The sequence below is a fragment of the Aspergillus foveolatus genome (assembly GCF_047715535.1).
Source record: "Aspergillus foveolatus strain CBS 279.81 unplaced genomic scaffold BDW70scaffold_12, whole genome shotgun sequence".
Classification (NCBI taxonomy): Eukaryota; Fungi; Ascomycota; class Eurotiomycetes; order Eurotiales; family Aspergillaceae; genus Aspergillus; species Aspergillus foveolatus.
Window position 1 is genome coordinate 463,711 of NW_027396076.1, and position 12,336 is coordinate 476,046.

The following is a 12,336-nucleotide window of genomic DNA, read 5'->3' on the forward strand; positions in this document are numbered from 1 at the left end:
GGCTGACTGAATTCGATTCTCAGACCAAGGACAAGGCACGCGGAAATGTATCGTTAAGCTTTATGACGTACGAAAACAAGTACTAAAAGTATTGATAGCAAATGACAAAATATGGGGATTGAGGACAGATATTCGTACACTGATATATTAAAGAGTTCGTAAGTAATGATCGTAAGGTACAAAGTCTGAATCATTTCCTTTGCCGCTTCGAGCTTTTGTCACTCCCATTACTGAGCACGCTAGCAGAACGCTTATGCGAGATTCCCTCTTGCTCTTGCGTAGACGGTTCACTATCAGCAATATTATTGGTAGTAGACGAACCATTCAGTTCTTCTTGTCCTTCATTCGTGTTGGCAGGTTGCCCAGTCTGTGAAGCATCACCCACGGCAACAGGTGCAGGCGCAGGTGGGATAGGAACATCATTATCCTGCTGCTCCGACTTGACTTCAGGCTTGTCTTTCTCTCTCAACTCCTTCGCCTTCCGTTCCCGCTCCTCCTTTGCTGCCTCCAACACACGGATTTCACTCTCTACCTTCTCAGCGACCTTGCGGGCATCCAGCAAAAGATTCACGGAGTGAATCAGTCTCTCAAATTCTTTCACAACGCGCTCTGTCGGCATGAACAGACGAAGTGGTACCTCAAGCTCAGCAAGTGCAGAGGCAAGTTTCTGAGTCTGTACGTGGGATTTCGCCTGTGTGAGCTTTTGCGCGCGGTCGCTCCGAAATTGCACTCCTGGTGCAAGACGGTCGTGGTGCTGCACGCCATAGCGGGCTTCTTCGGCGGGTGTGAGAGTGCGGATTGCTTGTTGCGCTGCTTCTCTGTTGGCTGCGGCGGCGGCCTTCTTCGTCGTTGTAGATTGTGTGGTTCCGCCGTTGGGAGTGTCTGCTCTGCTGCTGTCGCGTGCGCTGCCGGGGGCGTTGGGAAGAGTGGGGGTTTGGCCGCCGGATGTGGGAGCGATACCATCAGGGCCGAGGATGGAGCGGCGTTTTTTGCTCTTGTCTGCCTGAAGGAGTGTTTGGAGGAGATGGGAGAGGCCTTGGCTGTTGTGGTAGTTTGTAGCGTTACTGACGCTGATGGGGACGTCGAGACGGGAGTAGAGTTCTCGGCGTTCGGTGACGAATTCCTGCTCGTTGGCTGTGATCCGTTTGAGCTCTTCGAGGAGGACGGTTTCCTCACGGACTTCGTCGGCTGTGCGGTTTAGCTGGAGGGCGGCGAGCTCTTTGCGGTGGCGTTCGCGCTCGGGGTCGAACTTCATCATCCTTTCGTGCAGATCGAATTCCGCCTCGGACATTTCGGAGGGCGGGTGTTCGAGGGCGAGCATTGAGGCGGCGACGAAGTAGTAGCGGGCTTTCATCTGTTCCATCGTTCTGAACTGTTTGCTAGGTACCAGTGCGCTTGAGGTCTCTTCTGTGTTATCGACGCGTTGCGGTTGGAAGTCGTATCGATCGGCAATCACCACCCAGCGGAGATCGTACTCCTCGACCAAATCCATCAAATAGTCTGTCTCCTCTCGCGACCAATCTTCGCTCCTCAAATGGCGGTTATATTCGTCCGTAGTGTACCGGTTGGGAAACTTCAGTTTGATATTATATTTTGCAAACGGGTACTCTCGGTCCGCAGATTTGTGATCTCCTTGCTCTTTCGTCTCTCCCTCCGCTTTGGTGTCTTCAATAGCCGGTATATTCGTGGATTCGGGCTCTCTCTGCCAGTGTCTTAGAACAAGGTCATCCGATCGCGCGCTATTGGTGAAAGGTGTCATTCGCCTTGGTTCGGGTTAGCGTCTGAAGCACTCTGATCTCAGTCGTCATCGCATACCAAGGCCGTACACGAGCTTTCGTCTGCCATTTCGGCCGACCCTTGTATCTATTCTCGTTGATTGCAATCGGAGGTGCTCGTTCTCCTAACAGAGCAAAGAGCTCCCGCGTGATCCCCTCTATAAAAGTGTTAGAGTTCGTCTATTGCGACAGTCGAAGGACGCACCTGGCCTCTTTTCCACGACCTTCTGCTTTTTATGTGGCCGCGGTTGGCCCTCCGCGGGCAAGTCGAGCATGTCGCGGACATCGGCGGCAGCCATGGTCGTCAAGCGGACCCTTGATGCGGATCTGACAATTTCCGATTTGAAATATAGCTCCTGTATATGGTACGTTAAATCAGTTTGATCTCGATGTATACAGCGTCGACAGGGAGATGGAGGAGTGATTGTTAATGGAGACGGGGGAATGAGAATTCGCGCCAAGCCCACTCCCGCCCGTGGCCTGGATCTGGATCTGGACAGCATAACATTAACGTGTTCATCCAGTCAAGGCCACTTTACATTGAACAAGCACTTCAAATTGCCATCATGACTGCCTCAAAACGGTCTTCCTGGCTCTCCTCCACTCTTGCAGTCTATGCAATTTTTTGCCTCTCCATCCCGGCAAACGCTCTCTACTTTTACGTGGATGGCCGTCAAACAAGATGCTTCTATGAGGAGCTTCCCAAGGACACCCTCGTCGTCGGTAAGTATCTCGCATATGGCGGACAACTCAGTTGGCTCTAATCATTACCATGGCGAACAGGAACCTACTCCAGCGAGGTCATTGACCAAACGTCCGGCACAGGCACATACGCCGTTGACCCGTCGCTAAAGATGCTCATCACTGTCGACGAAGTCTTCGACAACGACCACCGCGTCGTTAACAAGCGTGACTCTCATGCTGGCCGATTTACCTTTTCAGCTGCCGACCCCGGAAACCACAAGATTTGCCTTACGCCGGAGACAAATGCCGCTACGGGCGGGTGGCTGTCCGGCGCTCCTGCTGGTGCTGTTCGAGTGACGCTTGACATGGCAATCGGTGAGACGAGCAAGATTGAGAGTGAGGATAAGGGCAAGATGTCGGATCTGGTGCAGCGGGTGAAGGATCTGAACAGCCGGTTGCAGGATATTAGGCGAGAGCAGGTGTTCCAAAGAGTGTGTATTTCTCTTCTTTCCCTTTTTCTCCCGACTGGGCTTGCTCCCTTGTTCTCTTAGGTTTCTAATGGTCTTATTTTACTTAGGAACGCGAAGCCGAGTTCCGTGACCAGTCTGAAGCGACCAACTCGCGTGTTGTCCGCTGGACTCTAATGCAGCTCGCCGTGCTATCCGTCACATGTGCTTGGCAATTATCCCACCTTAGGTCCTTCTTCATCAAGCAGAAGCTGACCTAGAGGACTGTCGGCGTGGAGGACGAAACTAAGGAGGCCGATGATAGGGTGCTTCAGAAAGGGAGTGTGCTCGGTTATACCTGACGAATTCCGACCCGAAGTCAATGATATGTTTCTACTACATAGCGTTCTCTTGATGATATGAGGATGATTGATTTCCTTGATCCAAGTTGACTCTCTCTCCGTTATAACATCCTCATCCAGACCACTGGGACTATCTTCGATACCATGTTCTGCTTGTGTGTAGACAATGGCCAATCAACCGTTCGTCAAGACCATCTCATCTGTGGGAGAACTGCGCCGTGGAATTATGTCCAAAGCTGTTTTATATCGTTTATTTGTCTATATCGTCGCATACCGTCAATGGTTAACTCGGGGACGGTGTAGGGAGTTTCCGCCTCAAGGACGTGGCGAGATGAAGACGCAGGCAGATCTACAGTTATATCGTGACTCAAATACCCATGCATCCGTTGATGGCTGTCCCGATCAAATGCTTGATCAACTCGACGGCGTTTACCGTGTCCGGATTGGGTTACCGAGTTCTAGATACCAACCTTGGTAGTACCGAGCCCTAATTCCGCCATTGAAGCAGTAAACCCACAGTATGTCTTTTTTAGCGTCTGCACTCATTCAGTTACTTGTAGTTTCCAAAACTAACACTTGTCCCATATAGAACAAGTACAGTATGTGTCTAGCACGATGGACGCCCTTCCCGAAGCTCAGTCTCTGCCCACCACCTTCAGCAGCAGCAAGAGGACGACAAGTCCACTCACACACATGCACCAAGTGCAGGTGGACCAAACGATCTACAATATAGCGCTATACGGCGAAGGCGAGCCCCGCGTATGTATCCGAAAATCGCATTGGCACCCTATCAATTGTCTGCGCTATCTATGAGCAAAATAGATTTTATCAAGGAGAATCATACTGCTGGGGAAGTAAACGACCTACGCTGCCGTCTAGGTGCCTGCTGCAATTTTCACGTTTAGTGAATACTAGTTACTCGACATCAACACCGAGACCTCAAATATTGCACGTCTAACTCGTACTATGCGATTCTGATATGTTTTCAATTGAGGCGCAGGGAACTTCATCTTTTCACCAGATTAGGACATTTCTAGACTGGTCATTGGCAATTACGCGGTTTGAAAAGTGCTGCTCATACTATCTCACAATAGGGATAATACTCATTGAGTCGTATTGATGTCACCTCCAGGAGGTACCAACTTCTATCCAACCTTAGATACTTCCCCATCACATAGTTACCAACATAAAGTGTCTATATATCAGAAACGAGGTTCAACCAAGCAGACAGAGAGGCGTCATGGAAGCACGGTCAAAAAATCGCGTATGTATAAATGCAAAAACAAGGCGAATCCCATAGGATACGCAATCGGTAATCAAAACCTCATCATGGTAGTATGAAGAGAGCTGCGCAGATATGCAGCGTATAATTTATTATCTATTAAAGCGAAAGAAATCGGGATATCATGCATTCGTTGAATCATTGATCTGTGCCTGTGAGGCAGCATCGTTGTAGCAAAAACCAGCAATCAGTCGCTCCAGGTCCATCAGTCTATAAGGCTTCGTCATGTAACCTTTCATGCCGACTTTGGTGGCGCGATTAAGCGCCTCGTCTGTAACGTCTGCGCTGACGGCGAGAACAGTGGGTGGTTGCGATAGTGGGAGCCCGGGACGATGCGACTGTGATTGCGATGGAATCGGATTCGGGTGACGCTCGTTGATCATCTCGAATATCTTTAATGTGGCTTCGTACCCGTCCATTTCGGGCATCCAGAGATCCATTAGTATGACATCCACTGGCTTTGCTCTCTTCTGGCGGTGCGGTGGCCCGGGCACGAGAAAATCATCTGCCGTGGTCTGGCGATTTAACGGCTTTTGTTCCTGTGCAGCGTTATGCTCAGAGTTCTGCGCGTCGAGAATATTCTGCATGGTGCGCACAGCCTCTTTCCCGTTGCCGGCTTCATAGATTTCTTGGTAGCCGAGTCTTTTCAACATATGAACCAGAACCCGCCGATTGATCTTGTTGTCTTCCGCTACCAGGAAGGTAAGAGGATATCTTTCCCCAGGCTTGACATCTAAATTCTGCCCTTTCGCGGGTGTTGTTCTGGGTGCCGAACGGGCGGGGGTCAGCGTGGAAGACTCATCTGTAAGAGTCGGCGTTGGCTCTTGGGTAGGTGTCGGTGTAGGTGGCAGCAGGGGTATCAGCGGCGACAGTAAAGTAGTGTCTGGAGGTGTATTGCTAGCCCTGCTGAGTCTCGACGGGTCATTAGTCTTTGGAGGGGTTAACTGCATTGATAAAGCCACTGGGCGAGCGGCTTCGGGTGCGGTCACGGGAACCCTAATCTCGAATTCTGAGCCACGGTCCGGTCCAGACGTCGACGAGCGAACGCAAACTAGGTCACCGCCCATCTTCCTTGCTAAGCCCTTTGCTACAAGCAGTCCTAGTCCTAGCCCATCCTTGCTTCGGGTAATTGACGCATCTTCCCGGGCAAACGGTTTAAAGAGATTGGGCAAGAATGCCATTGGGATACCGGGGCCGGTGTCACGAACATTGATCAAGATATCGTTAGTTTTGCGGCTGAGCGTGGCCCTAACCGTGATCAAACCGTTGTTTGTGAATTTGACAGCGTTTAGAAAAACGCAGGATATCAGCTTGGCCAGGTCTCGGTCATCCGCAAACAGCGCATCGGGCACTGCGTTGTCCACGGACCAGTCTATGGTCTTGAAAAATACTTCTCCATTAGATGACCGCGTCCGAACCTCAATCATTTCACCCAACTCTGTCGCGCCGCTGACCACAAAGTCGGGCCTGCCACCAACGTGAAGGGATTCGTTAACCACCAATCGAAGAAGGTCACGAAGCTTGGTGAAGCGTAGTGCCGGGCCCTGGAAATTGACGTTGATGCCCTCCAGCAGAAGATGAGGTGCCGATCTTCGGACAGCTAAGGACGGCCGAGGATTGACCATACTAGCCATTACGGCTTCTATTTGGTGAGCAGGTGTTGAAGTATTGAAGATCTTGTCAGTCTCATGCACGGCATTTTTTACCTCCTCGGTACGCGGAGAGAGCTCTTTCGGAGACGTAAGTCGACGAGCTTTTGGCTTCGGAGTAGGAGTCTTCCCAAGTTCCGGCGGGTTGCTCCTTCGACGTTTGTAGGGATTGGTGGCCATGTTGTTGCCCTCTATGAAGACATTTGGCCGACTCTCGGATGTTGAAATAGGAGAAGCGGAGAAAACGATGCTGTCTCGCTCCACCTGAGGGGTTTTAGGGACCTCCATGTTGAGATCGTAAGCATGAACAACATTATCCGCTGCTTCAACAGCCCGTCTTGCACTATCTATTTAGGTATTAGTATCAACGCCGATAATACTGAAGGCCGTACAAACCTTGGACCATTTCAATGCTCTCCTTGAGCGATTGAAAGACGTATGCAGTTTTCGGAGGGGGTTTGCCGATAAGAGCATCACGCACAGTTGCATGCATGACATCCAACATACCCACGATTCCCTGCATTGGTGTACGAAGTTCGTGCGAGAGGCTGCGCGCAAATGGTTTAAGATGCTGCGAAGAGAACTGCGCGCCTTGGGCAGGCGGCGCCATTTCGTCGTCTATATTTCGTCCACCTAGAGCCGAGCCTGGGGCAGACTGTTGCTGTTCTGCCACACGCCTATCCTCCTGGATTCGTTGGACAACCAAGTCCTCCAAGGAGAAGAGCACTGTTTCGATGAACGACCAAGAAAGCTTTCGATTCTGTAATCCCACATCTGACCACATTAATCCCAGGTAAGCAAGGCATTCATCCCCCAAAAATAGTGGAATCGCCAGGTAACCCTCTGCAGCGAACGGCAGCTTGTCCCTGTCAAACAAATTGTACGAACTTAGGTTCTCTGGGATTAAGCATGGCTTCTTGAGATCCATATGCGACAGAGGACTTCCGCCAGCAAAATACCTATGTCGATGCATCCCCACTGTCTGGAGCCCGTCATTATAATAGTACGCAATACCAAAAACTGAGGGTTTGAGTCCAGCTATCTCTTTGGTTGACTCGCCATCCTTGACCCGCCGGGCTACGAAAGCATACTGAGCATTGCACAGTGACGAGGTGCGCTCCATAAGCTTGATCCAGAAGGACTCAAGGTCCAAAACGCGAAGTTCTTTCTTGACCGCTGCCAGCTCTTCAATTGCAGCATACTCCGGGCTTGCGGCGGACTGCCCAGAGTTTTCAATTTGCGAGTCCCCGGTCTGGAAAGCATTAATCGGCACTTGCGGGAGGAAGGAGAGGGTGGGGCCTGATGCCGACGAGTTGGACCAGTCCGATTCCATGGGTTCGGGCATAATGCTGGGAGTGATGCGCGGAGTTGAGGTCCGCGCGGGTATAAACAGCTTTATGTAGGTATGGGAGGGCGCCAAAAGACTGAGGGCGATGGATAAGATACCAACAAGTTGCGGGCTACGTCTCGAGATAAAACACAGCGCATGGCTTTCGAACTGGCACGGTGCATCGGGTCAGTAAAGGACATGTCTAGAGTACGACCAGATACCTACGTCAGTCGCCGTCGGCTTAGGAGACGAACCCACGGTGGCCCGCGGCGAGTGTGAGACACTGCGCAAAGAGCAGGCGTCCCGTCAGGGATTCCCACAGGGAAGTTTTATAGAATTCGATCCAGATTTTTATATTCTCGTGTGGTCGTTGGAAGGTGGCCAAGTAAAAAACAGTCGCACGATGGTCGTACTCCAATGATCGCTGAGTCAGGCACAGTGAAGGGCGGTCCAAGATGTCGTCAGTCGTTTCTCAATGATTAATTTATGATTATGGTCAAGTGAAGATTTAAAGATGCTGATTAAGGCAAAAAGGACGGTTAGACCGCAAGATAAAAGGCGAAGAGGTAATGAGATGAAGAGGGGAAACGCAGAGAATTAGAGTCAGTGGCTTGTCCAGATGGAGCCTGTCTCGTATTATTGGGGGCTGATCGCCCGGTCTAGACGCGGGGACCACTTCGTATGGCCTCAAACAGAGTGCCTACCCAGCGGGACTCCCAGTATCTCTGTTTTATATCGAGACAACGATATTTGCAGGGCTGTGTTATGGGATAACAATAGGTTATTTTTTCCAAGGTTCCGTTCCGCTGTTGAGTTTGGGTTGGCCAAGGTAGCTGCTGCTGGCTAGCCTGGGCACGTGCACCAACCATTATGTATGACCGCGGATACTGAGTACTTGCATACTAATCAAATCGCGGGTGTCGGATAATCGATGTTTTCAGATCATGTTCCTTACGAGAAACGCCCTGAACGTTTTCTTCAGAACTCGTCGTAGGAGCTCTGACTATTTTCATGATGCCGCATGGATATATATATGATATGTATAAGTTCCTACCTGAGGCGAATATGACCACTGCCGACGTTGACTTCTGGCTGGACAGACAGGAGCAATCAGTACAAGCTTTGAGATTCTACCATCTGCGTTTTCTGTACATATTTCTGGTGAGGATATGGGACCTTCAAAGGCTACTATCTGCGCAAATGGCGCAGAGCGGGGTATATTGCCTTGGTACTTGGATGTGGCCGTAGCCTAGTGGCGTTTTATATGTCTATGCGAATGCACCGTTTACCAGCTTCATAGACACATAAGAACCCAAGGGCTGCCTGCTAGATTACAAAACGCTAGCGATCCACTGTCACCGAGAATTTACTGCGAGCATTTCGTGTATGGGACATCCCGAGCTCCCTGAGGAGGAACCCAGTAGGTTCTTGGGGGGGAAGTTTACGAGGCGGGCCATTCAGCCCGCCAACAAGCTAGAACACAGTCTGGCTCTCATGGGCCTTAGATACCGCCGACCAGAAGATTACCACGCAGCGCCCACGACCAGCTCATCCAGCTTCAAACCATAGCCTTACAATGTATTCACGTAAATTACTTGCTTTTCTCGCGCGGACTGCACGAAAGATGTTATTGCGCGCCATTACAGCAAACGAGATATCCGTGCTGTTCCCAACCGTATATTTCACAGGCTATGAGATTGACATCAACAGAAACAGTAAACCCCAAATAACTCCGACGCGAGCGTCTAGTCTTGTCGTCCCTTCAGTAGTCGCTGAGTCACCTTGTCCTTCTCTATGATGTACACCTGTGCACCCCAACCAGACAGGGCATCTCTGTCAACGGCACTGAGAAGTGCCTGCGAGATTGTCTCGAACAGATCTTCGGGAGACTACACGATGAGGTTAGTCAGCCGGTCAAGAGATTTAATAAATCAAATGGCGCACCATATCCGGCTCCCACAAGCCCTCACAAGTACCAAACAGCTGATCGCTCGCTGTTCCGCTCACGATGAAATCCTTGGCGAAATCGATACACCCGATACTATCAAAGCCGCAAATAAAAGGCTTCCCCGTTGTGTTGTTGATTCCAGCAATAACAGGGCTTACAAAGTAAGCTCCGAAGCGTCTCTCATAAAGCGTTGAACTGACGAGGTTGGCGAGGGTCTGCGGTGCGATGTGCCGTTCTTCGCGGAGGCGGTACATGTTCACTTTTAGGCGGAAGAGGTCTGAAACGGTAGAAACGTCGGTAGCAAGACCGGTAAGACCGAGATATGTTCCGGGGGCGTAGTTGAAGATCTTGGGAAAGTTGTTGGAGACGGTCAGGGCTTGCATTCCGAGTCGGAGATCGCAGGCGATTGCGACGCAGTCCTTGCCGACCATGGCAACGCAGGCACCGCCATCTGTAAATCAGAGTCAGTATATCCATAGGTATACGATGGAAATCAGGGACATGAGTAGGTAGCGTACTGATATCGAATGGATTGCTCTGAGAAGTCGGTCAGCTAGGTGTTTGGAGAAGGTGAGCAGGGTGTTCACGTACCATGACTAAGGAGAACTGAAAGACTGTATATTCAAGGTGAGATTGGTATAGCCGGATAGGAAGTGAGACAGGGCAAAGGAAGAAGGGGGAGTGGTGGGCGAGGATGGGAATGGAAGAGTGATGAATGAAGCTGGAGCTCTACTCTGAGCGGAACTGAGGTGGAAGGTTGGCGTTGGCCTCTCAGCTTCTTCCGATGACGCGCCGCCCGCTGCCTGCTCACTCCTCTCCATTCCTTTACCCAACTCAACAACTCTGGACCTTGAAACATTACGGTCAACCTACTTGCCATCGCTTGCAGTCTAACGCAAATATCACTCCGAATTCTCATTTGAACGCACAACTCCCGCCTTTTGGACTTGGTCGGGTAGCGACCCCGCAATAATGAGCTCCCATGTCGTAGTTCTCGACTCAACAGCTCGAAGAGCCACAATCAAAACGACTCCTGGAAAATATCTGACAGATGTTCTACAAGAGGCTTGCAAGAAGTTCGGTCTGGATGCCAGTCAGTATGGATTGAAGTAAGCAATATTCTGTATAATATTAGGGAATCCGACTTGTGCTAACTCGACCCTCAGACATAAAAGTAAACAGCTCGATCTGTCGCTAGCATTTCGGCTTACGGGACTCTCTCCCGGCGCGAAATTAGAGCTTGTACAGCTCTCTCGTTCTCCCTCCATCGTCACGGTTGCCTTACAACTTCCCCAGTCCGAAGCCCGAGGGGCGCCAAATGGACGGCTAATGGACAAATTTCCTAGCACAACTAGTATATGGATGCTTCTCCGTAAGTTTGAAGCAGGAGTCGCCGGCAGTGCATCCATCCGCAATCTCACTGGGCGAGGGGTTCCCGTCACCGATGGACAAGGGTCTGGACGATTGTTCTACGAAACTCCAGTTGTACAAATATTAGACCGCGAGTTATCAACGTTACCAGATTTCCAAAAGTCGTTGGCGCAGTACGGGTTCAATAGCGGCAATGTTCTGGTGCGATTGAGCTTTCGTCGGACAAACCAGCCATTGGAGGAAGCGATGACGAAGATTCACGAATACTTCAAGTCCTCTGAGGATGAAATCGTAACAGAACAAACTTCTACACCAAAGTCAGAAGAAATCAACAAAGAGAACAATTCTTCCGCTGTCCAATCGCCAGCACCGCTCTCCGATGGCGGCCAAGATGACCCTGTCCCCACAGCACAACCCTCGAAGGGCCCGTCAAATCCAGACTTAGATAGTCCTCCTCGGCAGTCTGAGCCCTCAGCCGATTCAGCCGATCTTTCTCGACCTGTGACCGTCTATGCTCCCCCATCCAGCGATACCCCTCAGTCGGCGCAAATCGCATACAACGATGACGACTATGTACCCTCCATTGAACATGCCCAGATACACCAACGGCGGCTTCAAGCTTCAAGCAAGAACACACGCCTTCGGTCAGACGCAGAAATTGCGGCTGCAGCTAAAGCGGAGGAGGAACGTCGAGCGTCCGTCAAAGAAGTGGAGGTAAAGATTCGACTTCCAGACCAAAGCCAAATAGTCTCCAAATTCGGACAACAAGACACTGGCAAGACCCTCTATGCCTTTGTCCGCAGCTGCCTCGCACCACAATACGCCACAGAGAAATTCATCCTCACAAACTTCTCCGGCCCCGCCGCTCCAAAATCCCACCAATCCAACGTGCCTTTTCAAACCGTTCTTCCCGATTCCGAGGACGGCCTACTCATAAAAAACCACGGGATGACCGGCCGTGTTCTAATCAACTTCTCCTGGGATGCGTCTGTACCCCTTGAAATTCGGCGCAGCCACTCCGGCCTCTTAAGACCCGAACTTCAAAGCAGGGCCCAAGAACACAAGATCGAACAACCCCCCGATGTCATGGACACTTCCGAAGATGTTGCGGTACCATTAAAACCAACTGATTCAGGCAAACAAGATGGCGAGAAATCTGGGGCTCGGAAGATCCCAAAATGGCTAAAATTGCCTGGGAAGAAATAGACATTCGAGAGGGGCAATATATTACTAGGACTCTTGATGATCACGTTAATGCGATACACCAATATCAATATTGATTTGGTAATAATGAATGATGAACATGGACAATGAAGACGCTAGATACTAGTTGCGACATTGACGCCTCCTGACCGTTGGCCTGTATTCTGTTTTGACTGTATCTCCCTAGGAATATGGCTACTACTAAATAAAAAAATGTCAAACTACACCCAATCGCGCTCTATTGGAGGCGACAGGCTCAAACTTCGGCTATGTTAGTCTATGTTGC

General features: G+C 50.6%; 5 protein-coding genes across 5 annotated transcripts; 2 read left to right on the plus strand and 3 right to left on the minus strand.

Annotated features, from left to right (window-relative positions):
• Positions 1-76: 76 nt before the first annotated feature.
• Positions 77-2,175, minus strand: BDW70DRAFT_17338 (SANT/Myb-like DNA-binding domain-containing protein). The gene is made up of 3 exons (XM_073743446.1): positions 1,981-2,175; positions 1,816-1,933; positions 77-1,763 (listed from the first exon to the last, which is right to left on the minus strand). Exons 1-3 carry the CDS (start codon positions 2,072-2,074, stop codon positions 191-193), a joined length of 1,785 nt encoding a protein of 594 aa, XP_073598094.1. The 5' UTR covers positions 2,075-2,175; the 3' UTR covers positions 77-190.
• Positions 2,176-2,220: 45 nt separating this feature from the next.
• On the plus strand, positions 2,221-3,310 carry BDW70DRAFT_17342 (emp24/gp25L/p24 family protein). The gene is made up of 3 exons (XM_073743447.1): positions 2,221-2,498; positions 2,559-2,950; positions 3,037-3,310. Exons 1-3 carry the CDS (start codon positions 2,342-2,344, stop codon positions 3,184-3,186), a joined length of 699 nt encoding a protein of 232 aa, XP_073598095.1. The 5' UTR covers positions 2,221-2,341; the 3' UTR covers positions 3,187-3,310.
• Positions 3,311-4,671: 1,361 nt separating this feature from the next.
• Positions 4,672-7,321, minus strand: BDW70DRAFT_148754 (hybrid sensor histidine kinase/response regulator; the record flags this gene model as incomplete). The annotated part of the gene is made up of 2 exons (XM_073738912.1): positions 4,672-6,545; positions 6,595-7,321. 2 exons carry the CDS (start codon positions 7,319-7,321, stop codon positions 4,672-4,674), a joined length of 2,601 nt encoding a protein of 866 aa, XP_073598096.1.
• A 1,764-nt stretch (positions 7,322-9,085) lies between these two features.
• On the minus strand, positions 9,086-10,182 carry pup3 (proteasome core particle subunit beta 3). Its single transcript, XM_073736143.1, has 4 exons — positions 10,068-10,182; positions 9,995-10,013; positions 9,473-9,927; positions 9,086-9,417 (listed from the first exon to the last, which is right to left on the minus strand). Exons 1-4 carry the CDS (start codon positions 10,068-10,070, stop codon positions 9,274-9,276), a joined length of 621 nt encoding a protein of 206 aa, XP_073598097.1. The 5' UTR covers positions 10,071-10,182; the 3' UTR covers positions 9,086-9,273.
• A 166-nt stretch (positions 10,183-10,348) lies between these two features.
• On the plus strand, positions 10,349-12,206 carry BDW70DRAFT_17359 (putative UBX domain protein). Its single transcript, XM_073743448.1, has 2 exons — positions 10,349-10,585; positions 10,643-12,206. The coding sequence occupies exons 1-2, from the start codon at positions 10,449-10,451 to the stop codon at positions 12,051-12,053; spliced, it is 1,548 nt and encodes a 515-aa protein (XP_073598098.1). The 5' UTR covers positions 10,349-10,448; the 3' UTR covers positions 12,054-12,206.
• Positions 12,207-12,336: the final 130 nt, after the last annotated feature.